This window comes from Peromyscus eremicus, chromosome 4, assembly GCF_949786415.1.
Source record: "Peromyscus eremicus chromosome 4, PerEre_H2_v1, whole genome shotgun sequence".
In the NCBI taxonomy this organism is placed as follows: Eukaryota; Metazoa; Chordata; class Mammalia; order Rodentia; family Cricetidae; genus Peromyscus; species Peromyscus eremicus.
In genome coordinates, this window is record NC_081419.1 from 99,466,090 (window position 1) to 99,483,504 (window position 17,415).

General features: G+C 46.9%; 1 protein-coding gene across 1 annotated transcript in view; it reads right to left on the bottom strand.

The window, feature by feature from the left end:
• Nucleotides 1-17,074, bottom strand: part of Shc4 (SHC adaptor protein 4) — a 96,523-nt gene extending 79,449 nt beyond the window's left edge. The window contains exon 1 of the mRNA XM_059261307.1: nucleotides 15,931-17,074. Within this exon, the coding sequence (XP_059117290.1) occupies nucleotides 15,931-16,515 (585 nt within the window). The 5' untranslated portion in view covers nucleotides 16,516-17,074. The remainder of the gene's footprint in view (nucleotides 1-15,930) is intronic.
• Nucleotides 17,075-17,415: the final 341 nt, after the last annotated feature.

Below are 17,415 nucleotides of genomic sequence, written 5' to 3' on the forward strand. Positions count from 1 at the left end.
ATATAGCAATATCCACAGCAAATGACCTACCAGTTATATTTTGTATACGTGTTTAATTAAATTGGGATGTAATTATAACCTAATAATGATGTGTCTGTATAACCTCTCCTGACCACCCATAATCCACTTAAAGTGGAACATCCTTTTTATGACATTATTTCTCAATTCTATTTCTACAAATAGAATAATTCTATTTCTCAATTCTTGAAAACATTAGTTATGCCCTCTACTCACAAATCTGATTGAGTCTTGGGAAGTGAGAACCTAGCATATGTGTTGCATCAGAATAAGGAACGACCAGTTGACCCTTTCTCTCCACACTTCCCAGATCAAAAAACCTGTGAGTCTTTCTAAGCCCCTCCCGATTCCTTCCCGTCCTCACTATCATATCCTGGGTCCTCCAAAACCTCTATGGCCAATTCCAGTCAGCTAGTCATTGACTCCATCCCCTGATTCAAGGTTAACTTTATTAACAGTCTCAGAGTGTCACAGTACAATCAAATATCCCACAACAGTTCTGTGGTGGAGTCTGATTCTGGTGGTAGGCTGAAGGAAAGCCCAAGCTTGGAGGAATCTCAGAGGTCATCCATCACAACGTCTCTACTTTTCATCAACAAAATAATCATGGTGCATCTCAGCCAAGGGGAGGCAGAGGCAAGCTCACTAAACACAAGGGTTTGGTTTGGTTTTTGCTTGTAGGAATCTGTATGTCAAGGAAAGAAACAATAAGCTACGGAGAAGAGCGATTTTAAGGGTAGTCTAGCCTTGAGCGTGCTCAGCGACAGTGTTGACAGACACTGGAAAGAGGAGAGACCATGGTAGGTTCACAGTTCCTGGGTCAGGCGAGAATGGAAACATTCATAAAGCTTGCAAGGCCTAATTCAGATAAATCATCTTTTTTTTTTTTTTGTCTTTTGGTTTTTCGAGACAGAGTTTCTCTGTGTAGTTCTGGTGCCTGTCCTGGATCTCTCTCTGTAGCCTCCTGAGTGCTGGAATTAAAGGTGTGCACCACCACCGTCTGGCTCAGATAAATCATCTTTAATGATGAGTTGGGTTCAACTGAGTTCCTGAATCAAACAGCTTCTGGAGTGGGGAGGAACATCTGCCCTTTCCGTATGTCTGGGTAGCTTTCAGGGCATCTTACACCTTATGAGGAACAGGGGCAGAGCCTCTGTGTTAAGTCCGAAAGCTGCTGTGGAATGTGGCGGCAGGACCCAGGCCTTCAACAGCCATAGTTGTTACTTCAGGATTAGACCAAAGACTCACTGTGATGGCATTTCAGAAGGGGCAATCTTGCTAGTCAGTATTTAAAAAAAAAAAAAAAAATAGACAGTATTGGGCCTGAGATGGCTCAGCAGATAAAGGCTCTAGAAATCAATTCTGATAACCTGAGTTCAATCTCCAGGAGGACCCACATGGAAGAAAGAGAGAGCTGATTCTCCTCTAAGCTCTTGTATATGCTGGGGTGCAGGTACAATCATACACACACAGGAAGGAAGGGAGGAAGGAAGGAAGGAAGGGAGGGAGGGAGGGAGGGAGGGAGGGAGGAAGGAAGGAAGGAAAAAAGAAATGTAATTTAAAACAAATAAACAAAAATCCCACTTTGAGTCATAAACCCTTTGTTTCTGAAGCCAAAAGTGACCAGAACAAGGTCACCATCATTGGGCTCTAACTGAGCATGGCAGTTTGTCTAGTTGCTCACTTCCCATAGACAGGAAGTTCCTGATGCATCTACTCTACAGTTGTGATTCCGACTTAAATACTATTAGGCCCTCTAGTAGGTCAGTACCTTCAGAATGAATCTCCAACAGGACCTTAGGTTCAGGTGTATGTTTTATGGCCTGTACTCTTTAGAGGGAGAAAACCCAGCATTTTTTAGTTGAGGAGGAAAAAAGGGTAGAAGGAAGTTCTCTGTCTCCTTTTGTTTGGTTGTATGTTTAGGAGTTTTTGTTTTGTTTTGTTTCTATTGTCCTTTTTTGAGATAGAATCACTACATATCCATGGCTGGCTGGGAACTTCCTAAGTAGACCAGGCTGGCCTTGAACTCTCAGAGATCCACCTGCCTCCTGACACTAGGCCCTGCCTGTCCCATCTCTTTTACAGTCCCTTAGTGTGAGGTGGATCACGACACAGAGTAACAACTCTGTAGGAACATAATTCAGCGTAAGTAGTCAATAGCACAGGTGTGTGGTGGTTGGTCATCAGTGACAATCTGTTTGGCTTCGGAATCATCCAGGAGACACGTACCTCTGTGCTTGTCTGTGAGAGTTTGCAAAGAGGCTTAACTGTGAGGACGCCCACCTGCAATTCGGGCAACAGCGTTCCAGGGGCTGGAGTCCAGGACTCAGTGCTAAGGGCAGGAGGAGGAAGTGATTGAACCTATCCTCTTCCTAACCTTGGGCATGGGGTGAGCAGCTGCTTCCTGGCCCCCTTCCACCATGCCTTCCAGCCACAATGGGTGGGCCATATTCCCTTTTCCATGGTGAGCCCGGATGAACCCTTCTTCTCTTAGTCACTTATGTTGGGTGTTTTGTCATAGCCATGGAAAGAGTAGCTAACACAAAAGACATGCTCAAGTGCAATGCTAGGGCCCAAGAGAACTCAGGGAGTCGTACACAATGAAGAGTCCATCTCAAACTTGACTCCCATGGAACCAGGCAGTTTCTCTCCTCCCCCTGACACCTACACTCCAAGCCTATAGCTATGATCCCTGACTAGCGGCATTCGTGAATAAAACAGTGGGAACCATGAAGAGTAGGTGGTAGCATGCCCGGTGTCAGCCAGGCACTCCTGTGACCTCCAAAGACGGCTTGCTCGCTGAATCACTTCCTTTAACATCCTTCTGAAGTATCCTATGCTGAGAGTTCTCTGATCCTCCCACTGAAGAACAGAGACAGCCAATGCGGCATGACTGGAAGATTACCCTTGTTGGTGATCTTTCTGTAGGTCTGATAAGTAGGTGTGAAATCTACCCCCGTAGCAAATTTCCAGTATCCAATAGGAAATTACTAATGTTAGCCCTGTGCTGAATGCTAGAGCTTTAAACCTAGTGACCGGAAAGTTTGTGTCCTTTGACATATATCTCCCTGTCTGTCCTTCCTCATCCTGGTAACTACTGTCCTGCTCTTCACTTCTGTGTTTTCAGTATGTGTGTCTGTGTTCACACGTGTACGTGTGTGTTTGTTCGTGTGTGTGAATTCCATATAAGTAAGAAATGTACCCCGATGTACCCTCAAATGCATCCAGTTTTAAAACAACCATTTTTTCCAGCTTCCTCTTTCGAAACCACGAGACAAATGCAGGAGGATGTCATTAGGCAGGACTTGAAGGGGAATTCCCTAAAAGGTGGCTAACTCAGCCAGAAGGTGCAGCATTCTGGCTCACCCTTCTTTTCTCCTACTACCTAGACAACAAATGTGGCGGTGGCTGCTCAGGCGGCAATGACACCACCTTGAGAGGACCCGAGGATGGAAGCCATCAGTTAAGGATGGCCAAACAGAAAAATGGAAGGCGCCTGAGCTGACAACTTTGTGCCAACCTTGCAACCCTGATCCGGCCACCTGCAAACATTTTTCTCACTGAGCAAACGAGGGGACTCTCTGTCTGGGTGAAATCCATTCCTCTCAGAACATCTTCACCCAAATGTCCAAGGCCCCTTAATCTGTTCTCTGGGGGTGGTGGCGGGGAGTTTTGCCCCCCTTGGTCCCGCTTTCCCAGAGAGTTCATCAAAGAGTTTTCTCACGAGAGGCTTGATGGTTCTCCAACAGCAAGATAACGTTTGAATCACTGTTGACTGAAAGTGGAGCCTTCCTACGAAATGACTGGATGTTCCAGACCCACAACTCCTACTGTCCTAAGCTCAGCAGAGAACACACATCTCTGTCCCAAGCCATCTTCGACGTTTCAGAGAAACACAACAATGAAATAGTAGACAAACCAAAACAAAAAACTAGAAAAGCTGGTGTCATTGTCGCCCTTCGCCAGCCAAGTGAGACAACATCTCCTTCGTTAGGAGACCGAGGTCTGTGCCAACAGCTCGAGTGTTGGGGTCAAAGATGAACTAACATGCATCCACATGATGGGGTAAAGCAGCTTGGGATTGGACAAACAGATAAGGAAAAGCAAATCGGTTAAAGGGAATTTCTTTTTTTTTTTTTTTTTAGTGTTTCTCATACACACACACACACACACACACACACACACACACACATATTAGGACCAATCATTTTGGTTTGGATAACCATTTAGGGTACTTATCTCTGGGGAAGACTAATTCTTCACTACATGGTATTACTAATTGCTTACACTGTCCTACCTGAGAAAAGTATTTTCTCCAAATGACAAAAACTGTTGAGAACAAATTACACCTTCTTAACAAACTTTATTCGAATTTGGTTAATGTTTACAAAATGCTGCGGAAATGCATAGGGCATCCCAGGAGACCAGAGGCTATCACTGAGAAAAACAAACATCAAGGCATCATCAACATCTAAGGCATCGACTCTTAGTTCGCAGCAGGTAAAAGCAGTAAGCGTGAAGGGAACTTATACCTCCCAAATAAAGGGGCAGGTCCTCAATGAGCCATGGATCACAACTAAGGGACAATGTACATCATGACAAAAGCTGCAGGGGCCTTGTGAGTCATGTCAACAAATCATGTTGCAGAATTGCTAACATGTGATAGATACTACAATAAAATTCCCTGTCTGGGTTTGCCTTGACCCACCTCTTGCACCGAGCAGGGTACTGGTACTACCCACACAGAAATGTGTCACTAGGCTGATGTCTTTGGCTGTGAACTGTGAGTTCACTGGGAATCGTCTGTGTTTATGCCACATCTTCATTCAGCAATCACTATACATATAAAATCTACACAGACATTACACACATTGATAAGGTGTAAATGTTGGATTTAATTTTTTTAAAGTCATTCTATGAAAATAGGTCAGAAGCTTGGTTAAAAACGACTCCGTGATGACAAGTTGCTTTTAAAAAATAATGTTAAGTTGGAGGTAGCTAAGGCTATTCAAAAATGTAGTAAAACATGAAGTGCTATTGTCTCTGCCCTCATCTGCTTTGAAGATGTGGGCAGGAGCCCTTTCGCTGTAGAGAAATGAAGAAGTGAAATGCAGATGGGATGCTGTGGGCAGAGTTTACTCAAAAAGAATATGAATCATTGCATGTGGCATTCAAATAAAGAACCTTGACTTCACAGCGCAAATGTATACTTATATAAGCTATGTCTGTGTCAAAATTACGTACGTAACGTTTTCTGGTTTTCTTTTCCAGTCTCAAGGGAATCAGATGAGCAGCTTCTGCTGTGTGGTATTAGGAGGCTCTGCAGTCTCCACCACTCACTGAAATCACCTACAGTCCCTCCATTTAATGGAACAGTTGTCAGGTAAAGGTGGCTGACCCCTGATCTACAAAGCACAACACAAGGCAGGTAGATGTTCTCCACACTTCTGCCTACTGCTGGTTACCTCTCTCTCCTGACCAGTTCAACTTGTCTGAAATGGAACCTCCCTCCTGATGCTTCTTCTCCTGCTGGGGTCCCCATGTCTTTCACTGGCATCGCCCTCCACCCCAAGGTACCTCTGATGCCTTATTTGCAGATATGAGTCTGTACATTAGAGACCATGAAGACTCCACCAGAAAACTCTGAGATCTGATAAACAGCAAAGTGGCAGGATATAAAATTACTAGTAAAAATGGTAGCCTCTCCTCATAACAATTTCAAAACCTCTCTTCACAGAAAAAAAAATCTTAAAATTCCTATGGAATCAAAAATCTCTGGGATAACCAAAGCAATTCTGAGCAAAAAGAATGATTCTGGAGATGTGGCCACAGCTGATTTCAAGGTGTACTACAGAACCATCGGAATAAAAACAGCTTAGTAATGGCACAAAAGTAGGCATGTAAGTCCATGGAGTGAAGCAGCAGATATAAAGCCACACAGCCACAGTTACTTGATTTTTTACATAGATGGCAAACATATACACTGGAGAAAAGACTGTCTCCGGCAAACAGCATGTGGGCATACCCACGTAGAGTGATGAGACCAGATCTGTATCTCCCACTCCACACAAAATCAACTCCAAAGAGATCAAAGACCTTCATGCAAGACCCAAAACTCTGGAACTACCAGACAAGAAAAGACTTCAAGATACAGGCATAATCAAGGACTTTCTGAACAAGTCTCCAGTCATTCAGGAAATAATGCCAACACTTGACAAATGGGACCCTATGAAACAGAAATGCTTCTGCTCAGCAAAGGAATCAGTCAACTGAAAGAAGAGACAGCGGACAGGATGAAAGAAAACCTTTGCTATTTATGAACGTTATAGGGGGCTAATATCTAGACTACAGAAAAAAAACTAAGAAAACTAAACAAGAACTCAAATAACTCAATAATAGATGAGCTGATGAAATAGACAGGTCTCAGAAGATGAAATGGCTCATAAATATTCAACCTCACTGGGCATCAGAAAACATACAAACCATGTTTAGATTCCATCTCACTCCAGGCAGAGGGCAGTTACAGGGAAAACAACAAATGCTGGTGAGGATGTGGCAGAGAGAACCTGCACACATTGCTGGCAGGGTTAGAAATTTGTCCAGTTGCTATGGAAGTCAGTATGGAGCCTCCTCTGAAAACTAAAATTAGATCGAATCTAATAGGACCTGGGTACACCACTCCTGGGTCTTTCCAAAGGACTCTGAGTCAACACTTCACAGGGACACTTGCACATCATGTTTATTGTAGCACAGAACACAGCAGCATGGAACTAAGCTAGGGGCCTATCTAGAGAGGAATGGGTTAGGGAAATATGGTGTATGTACAGGTGTGCATGTGTGTCTGTGACAGCCAAGGTCAATGTCCAGTGTCTTCCTCTATTGTTCTCCACCTTAGTTTTTGAGACAGCTTCTCTCACTGAACATAAAAATGCACTGACTGGCTAGGGTGGCTGACCAACTACTCTGAGGAATCCACCTGTTTCCTTCCCCACCACACACATAGACACACATACATACATACACATATGCATAGACACACATACACACACATGCACACACACTTACACACATATACATACAGGCAGACACACCCACATAACACATACATACACACATATGCATACACACACACACATGCATACACATATATCCACTCATATGCACACACACATACACACACAGACACACACTTTTTGCATAAACTCTAGGGGTCTGAAGGTAGGTATTCATTCTTGCAAGGCAAGCACTTCACTGAGTCATTTCCTACTCCCTCCAACTACGTTTGAATTATGCGTTTAATCGTTTTCCTATAAATAGCTCAAACAAATTATTCTCTAATGCTGTGATAGATAATTTTATGTCAGTTTGACATAAGCTAAAGTCACCTGAAAAAGGTCTCCATAATATCCAACTATAGGGCATTTTCTTAATTAGTGGTTGATGGGGAAGAATCCAGCCCATTGTGGGTGGTGCCAACCCTGGGCTGGTGGTCCCGGGTTCTATAAGAAAGCAAGCTGAGCAAGCCATGAGGAGCAAGCCAGTAAGCAGCATTCCTCCATGGACTCTACATCGGCTCCTGCCTCCGGGTTCCTGCCCTGTTTGAGTTCGTGCCCTGACTTCCCTCAGTGATTGACTGTGATGTGGAAGTGTAAGCCACATAAACCCTTTCCTTCCAAACTTGCATTTGGTCATGATGTTTCATCATGGCAATAGTAACTAAGTCAGTTGCTAAGAAGGAAAGTCCAATTTCTAACATTATTCTTATAGCACATGATCTGCAGGTTTTTGCTTTATGTCATGTCTTCTCAACTAGAGGGAATCTCCAACCTCAGAGGAGGTTTGGGGCCTGTAAATTAGTTGTTAAAGCTCTGGATGTGTTGCCCTACTAAAATGCTGGTGCCAATAATGGTAGGACGTGCCACTTACCATATTTAGTCACTGTTCTGCTGTGAAGACACACCATGACCAAGGCAACTGTGTTGATCCATTATCACCACGGTGGAGGGCACGGTGGGACTATGGCAGCACTCACAGAACTGGAGCAGTCGCCAGCTACATCCTGATGCACAGGCAAAGAGTGAGAGACCGGGCCTGGCAAAGGCTTACCGAGGCCACACCTACTCCAGCAAGGTGGCATCTACAGAGCCTATGGGGGCTGTTCTTATTCAAAGCACCACACATACCCACCTAGCCTCTAAATGCTGTTTACGTTGGGCTGTGCCTGTTACAGCAGAATCTGCTGCTAATGGGAGCATACTATGTCTTGCTGTGAGTGTGTTTGATATCCTGAGGGCTTGGGGTACTGCTGGGACGGAAGTAGAATGGGAAAGTATGCATTTCAGAAAGCGTACGGGCTTAGGAGAGGAGAAAGAAGGAAGAATATAAGATGCAACTTAGGCTACAGTTTCTAGGAATCCCTAGGTTATTCCTCTTTCAGTATTAGCCCCTGACTCACTCCAGGCTGAATTTCTTTCTCTAGTGACTCAGCACTATTGGCTGGTTCGGCCCCACCAGGCTCCTTGTGGGAGCTGCCTGTGCACTGAGAGATGTTTGGCTGCATCTAAACACCAAGGCCAGAAGCGCTCCTTCCCTCCCGGTTGTTACTCCAGGTATTGCCAAATGGCCTGAGGGTAAAACAAAACCACCTCTGGCTGCGAACTGCAACACTCATCAGAGGCAACATTTTCCATGTTTACGTGCAGAAGAATCACGCAGAGGGCTTAACAAAATGCAGGTTTCTGGGCCTCTGCCTCGTATATTCCGGTCCAGGATGTAGGTTAGAAATCAAGATTTTTGCTGGGCGGTGGTGGTGCACGCCTTTAATCCCAGCACTCCGGAGGCAGAGCCAAGCAGATCTCTGTGAGTTCGAGGCCAGCCTGGGCTACAGAGTGAGATCCAAGACAGGCACCAAAACTACATGGAAAAACTCCATCTCGAAAAACCAAAAAGAAAAGAAAAAAAGAAAAAGAAATCAAGATTTTTGACAGATGTAGGAGTTCCTTGGAAGACTTTTGGAAATAACACAATGAAGAGTAAGTAAGATAAACACATGTCTTCATCTTGCAGAAGGTTTTTACTCTATTGCTCTGAGGGATCAGAGAGAAGGTTCTGGTAGGGCCAAGGGAAGGGACATGGTGAGGTACCAAGGTCAAATTTAGTCACACACACACACACACACACACACACACACACACACACACACACCCCTAGCCTCAAAGTATACCTTTGAATGTCCATTCCTCCCCATAATGAGACAAATTTTGTTTGTACGAAGCTTTTGCATCCTTTTCTTTTCTCATCTTATCCCGTCCCTAACCACATGAGAAATCTTATCAAGTTGAAGCAAAACTTATTTTAAAAGTTTTCTCGCTCCCAAACAACTGCTGTACAAAGTGACTGCTGACACACACAGACTCTTTGTGAAGTGTGGACAGCCTGTTCCAGGGTGCTGCCACATTTACAGGACAGCAAAGTCTCTTCCCACAGAGGAGGCAGGGTCCCTCCCTCAGTTCTGTCCCCAAGTACTCTTTGTCCCACTACATAAAAGAAAGAAACCCCAGTATGCTTCCTCAAAAAGACATCTCAGTTTGTCAGTCCGGTTTTCTCATTTGGAAAAATGGGAGATAAAGAGAGGGGTTGGAAGCTTCCTCACACAGCCATGCCACAGGCTGATGTGCAAACGGAGCCACCTGTGGGTACAGACAGCCAATGGGGGTGAGCGGAGCTGAGCGGAAGGGGTGTAGAGCCACCTTGACCCGTACGTGAAGTGCGATCTGCAGGTCACTCGCTAGACTGTGTGCTGGGAACCACAGCTGGCTCATTCTTGCCGCGTGGATTGAGTGGAAGGTGTGCACACGAGATGAAGCCATAGTCAGGCAATGGCAGCCAGGGATCCCAGCACACTGGGTCACTCTGCTCCAACATGGACACATGCCATCCACAAAATGCTCCTTAAACAAGAGTGAAGTGGGCAAAGCCTATGCTCTCAGGGGTCTGCTAGGGTTTGGATATGGTTTGACTATGTCCCCAAAGATTCAGGTACTGAAGTGTGGGTCTTAGTGTGGCACTGTCAGGAGGGGATGGGATCTTTGAAAACTGGAACCCAGCAGGAGGAGAGGACAGAGAATTTGGTCTCTGGGTGCGTTCCCTCGGAAAGTTCTCACAGCACCCTAATTAGTTCCCACAAAAGTGAGTTGCTATAAAAGAGGAAGCCTGGACCCTGAATCACTCTGGCTTTTTATCTCTCCCATAACCTCCCTCTCACTATGTTTTCATCAAGATGCCACCTACCATATTATGATACAGTCAAGGGGCTGTCACCTGAGACCAAGTAGATGGGGCTGTCCAGTCCTGGACTTACAGCCCCCAAGGGTGCGATGAGTCAACCTCTCTTCTTTATATGCTATTCCAACATTGGATAATTCTTACAGCGATGGAAAACAGACTAATCCAGGCTCCCTACCACTCTCCCACACTCTCTTTTACTTTCTTACTATTATTTTAAGATTACTTTCCTGTAAGAAAAAAAGCTTTTGTTTTGATCATTGGTACTTTCGAAAGCACGCCCATCATCTTACCCAGGTAGAGCCAACCTGCAGTAGAACAGTCAATGCAGGGAACCAGGAGAAATAAGCAAGGCGAGCTTAGGAAACAAGAGTGTTAGCCAGTTATCTGGATTCTACCACTAAGGGGAGGTGTGGTCTGAGGCAAGGCGCTACTTATAATTAAGCCTCTGTTTGCTCAACTGCAAGAGCTTAGACTTATTGATCCCTGTGACTGTTTTGCACTACTGTCCAGTGGTGTGAAAGAACTGAAGAGGTCAAGGGATGTGTAAGGGTCTCAAGAGAAGCCACTTCCCATATGCATTGCCCTGCTCCCCCACACTCCCTATACTCCACCCCTACCCTCCCTACATCCACCAGCTCCACTCAGGAGTAACATGCCTTTCTTGCCTCCATGGTGGCAGCCAGCTGAGGACCACACAGAAAGGGACAAGAGTCACCCACTGTGTCCCTGAGGCCATTCCTTCAAATGGCCACCAAGAAGCTACAAATAATTTCCTTCAGGAAGCTCTAATAACAGAGATCCTGATAATACAGATGAATGGAAAGGAAGCCCTGACTTAAGCTCCAAGACAGCATTTTGTTCCAATTTCTGGTTTTAAACAGGAGCAAAAGAAGCCCCGGGGGTGAAGTGACCCACCCAAGGTCATACAGCCGGTTAGTATCAGAGCCCCCGCTTTAGTTCAGTCCTGTAAAGAGAAAGGAGACCTGGAGTCTCGAGTGCTGGGCTGGGAGATGGGAGCACTGCCCTTGGTGTCACTCTAGTCCTGGGCTCCCCACAAAGTTCACAGGTAGTATTGTGGGCTACATCCAGATCAGACAAAGAGGATGCAGAGTGTTGGCTTATTGGCTCACAAATCAGACACATCCTTAGACCGGGGTCATCTCAGGAAAGGAGCAGGCTGTGATAGCTACAACGGAAAGGAAGAAACCCCTCAACTCGTGTCCAGCTGCTGAACAGTGGTGAGGCCCATGCGAGCAGACAGGTAATTAAGATGAGTCCTCCCAACAGGAGCAGGCCTTAGTCCAGCTGTCCCTGTTCCTGAAGGAGAGGGTTTGGCCGTGGGCCCCAAGCAAGACTGCCGTATGGAAACAGTGGCTATGAGAAGAGGGATGTGCCTGTCACCGCAAAACACCCAGAACTGTTGGCACTTCCCGGAAGCTGTGAGAGGTGAGGAAGGATTCCTCTCGCAGAGCCACGGTAGAGAGCTGGCCCTTCTAGTATTTTCACTTGAAGCTTCTTGACTCCTTAACTGGAGTCAAGTTCTGTTGCATAAACCACCCAGTTTGTGGCACTTGCCACGGGAGCCCTGGGGAGCTATTTCAGTTTCGTTGAGAGAGACTAGGCAAAGTGGGGAGTCCATAACCATGCAGATACACAGCAAGGCCAGGTGTATGAGCTGATCCTGAGAGAGCCTTCTCCTGCACAGCAAGGCCCTTCATCTACTTGGCTCCATTAATAAGCTTCCAGGCGAGATGTTTGAGGGGGTTGCTAATGGGAAGAGAAAGGGGTGAGAGTAAGGCAAACCTGGATGGGAAGCTCAGTCTGCTACTTACTAGCTGTCATGTACAGACATCATACACTCTCTGGGCTGTTTTAGAGAAGACAGTCTTCTGCAGAGGATAATAGCAAGGGCCACTAGTGGAGGTCCCCAAGGTGCCTCTTTCTGCCTTAGTCTTTGAATTCTGTTAGGGTTGGAGAGTGGTGGGCAATAAAACTAACATTCTGAAGGAGAGAGAAGGAAGAAAGGGCCCTGGAGTATTAGATGCTGGTGCAAGATTCGCAAGAACTCAGAGCTTGCTCTTTTTGATCCCACACTCACTGCCGGTTGTACAGGGCATCTCAGACCAACATGAGTGCCCATTCATGACTAGAGTGCCTTGGGAAGACCTCAGAGAGGTGAGCCTTTGTCTTATGGTGAAGACAAAAGTCATCGTTTGAGCCTATGTGATGAACTTCCCCCACTCCAGGACTTTACCCAGACTACAGTTCCATTCCTGGTTTGGTAGCTCACAAAGAATGGATCGTTAGGCCACCTTCCCCGAGAACCTTCCAAGAGAATCAAAATTCTAGCTAAGTGGAAGTTCCTTAAAAATAGGCTCCCAGGAGTCATAGAAAAAATGTTGATAGCATTACTATTCTACATCTTAAGACCACGAGAAGAATCATTTCATTTTTTTTAAAGGTTATTTAACCCAAAAACTCTAACAGGGTAGATGGAAAACAGAGTCTCTGTTGCAATGAATGAAGATACCATCACAATGCTGATCCTGACCCAAAGGATACAGCACCTCCACCCAAGTGCCTGGCTTTCTGTTTACCCTGCTTTCCCACTCTCCACGGCATCACTCACATTTGGAACAGGAAACCGACTTGTCTATCTATTAAAAGCTCCGCAGGGATGAGACCCATCTGACGCTTAGAGTTTGTCTATTTTGTTAACCAATGTCCACGTTCTACAACAGTTCCTGCAATGGGATTGGTTCACAACATGTGTAAGCCATACAAATGAGTGACTGAGAGTAGAGGGTAATACATATGTGGGTAAGGATGCAGAACACGGGGCTCCTTTTGCCTACAAAATTTGCTCCTAAGTCCTCACTGGACCCATGTCTACTTGCCATTCAGGACATCTCTTGATCCCTTGACCTGAATCTATTGCTCCAAGCAAGCTTTTATTCACATCTTCCACACGCGTGTGCCCGTAGCCAAGAGTACAGCATTCATGGTGTGTCTTGCTAATACAATTATTTTCACTGAAAATTAAGAGGTTGGTGCTTCATTTTTAGAAATTAGTTCACATCCCGACAGAATTTTCGGGAACAGAAGGCCAGCCAGGGTGGGGCCCTGTGGGGAAGAGAGCTAAGAATGGTAAACAGAAGACATGAGTCCAGACCTCACTCTCCTGACTCGAAAAATTAGTTCTTTGGAATTCAGTTTCCTCAGAGACATTTTAACTTGATCATATGACAAATATAATCCTTTTGTTTTTCGAGGTAGGATCTATAAACATTAAGATATTTTAGGCTTTGTGAGAAAGGCACCTAAAACCAGAGATGCACGTCACAATATTGTAGCAATATTGTGAGTTCATCTGGGTCACGGGGTCAGCACTTCTCCTGAGGTAAGTTATTATCACCATGAGAAGACAGCTGGCCTCCTCATTAAAAACCCAGAAACACTGGTAAGGGTACCTCCCAGGGAACATGGACATCACCCAGCAACTCTTCACCCTTAAAATTATACAGGTATGTGAGTGTGAGGAACCAGCAGGGGTGCACGACAGAAGGGAAGGTGGGGCTGAGGGTAGGCATCTGAAGCAGTGGACAGGTGCCAAGAGTACAGATTTGGGAGTCGCTCCAAACCATAAAGGGTTGGCACCCTACAGCTTGACAAATGCAAAGCACTTGTGAACTTTCCACAAACATGCAAGCCTGGCCAGGGTGTGCTACTCCCTGTGGAGGGCAGGAGCTGGACTCCACATGCTTGTCTTTGTTAGGGGCTGTATCAAGTCATCCCAAACCCTGTTCTCTTTGCAATCCTTCCAGCATCCATCATTAAGCCTTCCTTGAGATCTATGTGGTCGGTTTGCAATGCTCACACTTCAGTTTCTACCATCCGTTCTGACTTTTTTTTCCCTTTTTTTTTTTTTTTTTTTGGTTTTTCGACACAGGGTTTCTCTGTGTAGCTTTGCGCCTTTCCTGGAACTCACTTGGTAGCCCAAGCTGGCCTCGAACTTACAGAGATCCGCCTGGCTCTGCCTCCCGAGTGCTGGGATTAAAGGCGTGCACCACCACCGCCCGGCTCCGTTCTGACTTTTTAAGCTCGATGCTGAGCCGAGGAGACTGCTTACCGGTATACCAGCACCTCTAGATATCTGATAAGACATCTGCTCTAAGCTGATAAGTCAAAAGTAAACTCAGGAATTCTCTTTCCTAATTTACTCCACTTTTGTCTCTGGCACCGTGAGTGTCACCCAAGACTTAACTTTGGAAGTTACTCTTCATTGATCAGTTTTCATCTTAACTTATCTACACCCTCCGTGAAGAACAGCAAGCAATCTCACTGGTCCTAGGCATGTCTCTTCCTGCTCCCACAAGAGCTAAATAAACCAGCAGGTGGATCTTTTACAAACCACGTTCATGATTTGCCTGCGAACCTATGAGGGTCTTGCTCACCAGTGTTTATAGCCTCTTCATTTGGCCCTTGGGGAACTTGATGACCACTGTCTCTCCCCTGCTCTAACTTGTTCAGTTCCTGAGGACTGGGTGCTAGCCCCCCCCACACACACACACACAGACAAACACAAACACAAACCTGCTTCTCTCACTCTCCAGGACAAACCCCATGCTTCTCTGAAAGGGCCCACAGTGACTTGCCATTGTCATGGCACACTTCATAAATCTCAGAACCCCGGGGATGGAGAGATGGCTTAGGAGTTAAGAGCACTGGCTGTTCTTCCAGGGGACCTGGGTTCAATTCCCAGCACCAGCACCCACATGGCAGCTCACAACTGTCTGTAACTCCAGTTCCAGGGGATCTGACACCTTCACACAGACGTACATGCAGGCAAAACAATGCATATAAAATAAAAATAAATTATTTTTAAAAAAATCTCAGAACCCAACTATGTCCTCTCTTCCCAAGCTCCCCAAGTATCCTCACAACACACATCAGTTGCTGAACATTGCCCTCCTGTTACCGCATACCTTGAGACCTGAGCTCTAAAAGACAGAGGCTCCATCTCTACTTACTCAGGGTTGGGCAAGGACACACACAATGCCAGTGAGGAGCCCGGCTGTAGACATACACAGGGTCAGGCCTTCCTCCTCCTGTGTAGGCTACAGCTAAGGCTAGCTCCGGCGGCAACACTCAGGACTTTGCTAGGCTTTCAGAAGTGCTTGTTAAATGTCAAATAAAAAAAAATAAATAAACCAAGTCCAATCTCTGGTATACCACACATTCCTCTATCTTAGCACAGAAATCTCTACTGTATTCACCTCAAGTATAACAGCCAGAATAACCTAGTAGGTTTCAACTATGAATCCAACAAGAAATCCTTGACACTGGACCAGAGGAGACCAGAAGTTGCCATCTTGTCTATCTGAATGAGAAGATATGTCTGCACCAACATCTGCCTACCAGTCAGCAACAGCTCACATCCTTGGAGCAAAGAGGGTCTGACTCTGGTACATGCCAGGTCCCTGTAGGAAATCTGAGTCCCTTCTATAGATACAATGGTAAGTATGTCTTCTTGCAACCTAGAGCCCAGCCAGGTAAGGTGAAACCCCTGCAGAGAACAAGGCTGCCCTCCTGCCAGTGCCCAGGGAGCAGACCTTAGGGACTTACCCTCACAGAGTAGTTCAGACCGGACCCCAACAGGTGCTGCACAGAGTGCCTGTCCTGCCTGCTCCTGGGGGTTGGCTGTCCAGGGCCAGGCAGTGGGCAAGCATCAGGAGGCAAGGGGGTGGCCCCGTGTCCCACCTGGTCCGGATGCGGTGTAGGAGCAGGACCAGTCCTATTTAGACTGGTTTCTGGGGAAGCTGGAGTGCTTGGAGCTTGATCCTGGCTCTCCTGGAGCTTCAGCCGAGGCACCTCTTTGGTACCCAGGCAAAAGGCTTTCAGACTCAGAAAAGTGACTGGGTTGGCCAGCTTCATGCTGGCCATACGTGGGATCAAGGTGCACAGCGTAGTGGGGCTTTCTTGGGTGGGCACAGCGGCATCTTCAGCCGGCAGGTGAGGGGCCAGGGCTGGGTAGGGAGGCGGCGACGAGCCCTTGTTTCCAACCGAGCCTCCGGGGCTCCCTTCATCCAAAGACGTGATGGACTCGTTCCGAAAGCGGCTGTACTTGGCCCTGTGAAGCATCCCCAGGTGCGCAAAGAGTCCTACATACAGAGCGAGTCCTGCCTGGCTGTCCTGGCTGCGTTCTCGCATAGCCTTGGAAGTGCTGAGACGGGGCACCGAAGCCTAAACTGCTTCGCTGTCCGGTAGACCCACAGGACAGCCACCTTTCACTTCTGCCCCGGAGGCCACCCGCCCGGGTCCCTGACTGCTCAATGATGACAGCCCAGGAAGATGCCTCCAGGCTCTGATCGCAGTCCCTTCCCGGCCCTGGCAGAGGCCCCGGGGCGGGGGGAGGGGGGAGTTCCTCACCCCGGAGTCCCCCAGGCTGGGGCAGCCGGTGCTACCACGTCTTTAGCCTCAGCAAAAATAGTTATCCCCCTTCCCTCTGCGCACAGGAACTTTCAAACCTGCTCCCTCCAGCTCCCACGGGGCGGGGCAGCGACGGGCCCATTAACCCTTTATTTGTTTCCGTGATTGCTCATTTCAAAGGGAAAAATAAAAAAGCACATAAGAGTCAAAGGCCCTTCTGTATGGGCTGGGGTTATGACGGCTGCCCTCTCTCGGAGGATCTTGGTTCTGGGCCACCAGCCAGGAGTCCTAGCGACGGGCGCTGGTCCGCATTGTTCCTCCGGCTTGAGGTCCGGGCATCCTCGGTGCAGCTCCGATCCGATCCCGGCCGGCCCACCCCTTCTCAGGGCTCCCTTCCCTCCCGGACCCTCCTGCAGTCTCCTTCAGGAGCCTGTGCACAGCAGAACGCTGAACTGAGCGGATGATACGCAGGCTGTTGAAATTTTTATGAATGAATTTTGCCGAATGAATTTCCCTCGTTGTGTGAGAGCTAATAAATCTGTGAATGGAGCCGAGAATAGCTGTAATTGACTGACCGGTTGGGGTGGGGTGGGGGTGCCGCTTGGTTTTCGTCCAATCAGGCTGCAGCTTCATGAGTCATGCACAGTGAATATACTAAACTAGTAGCCCTGAGAAACGAAG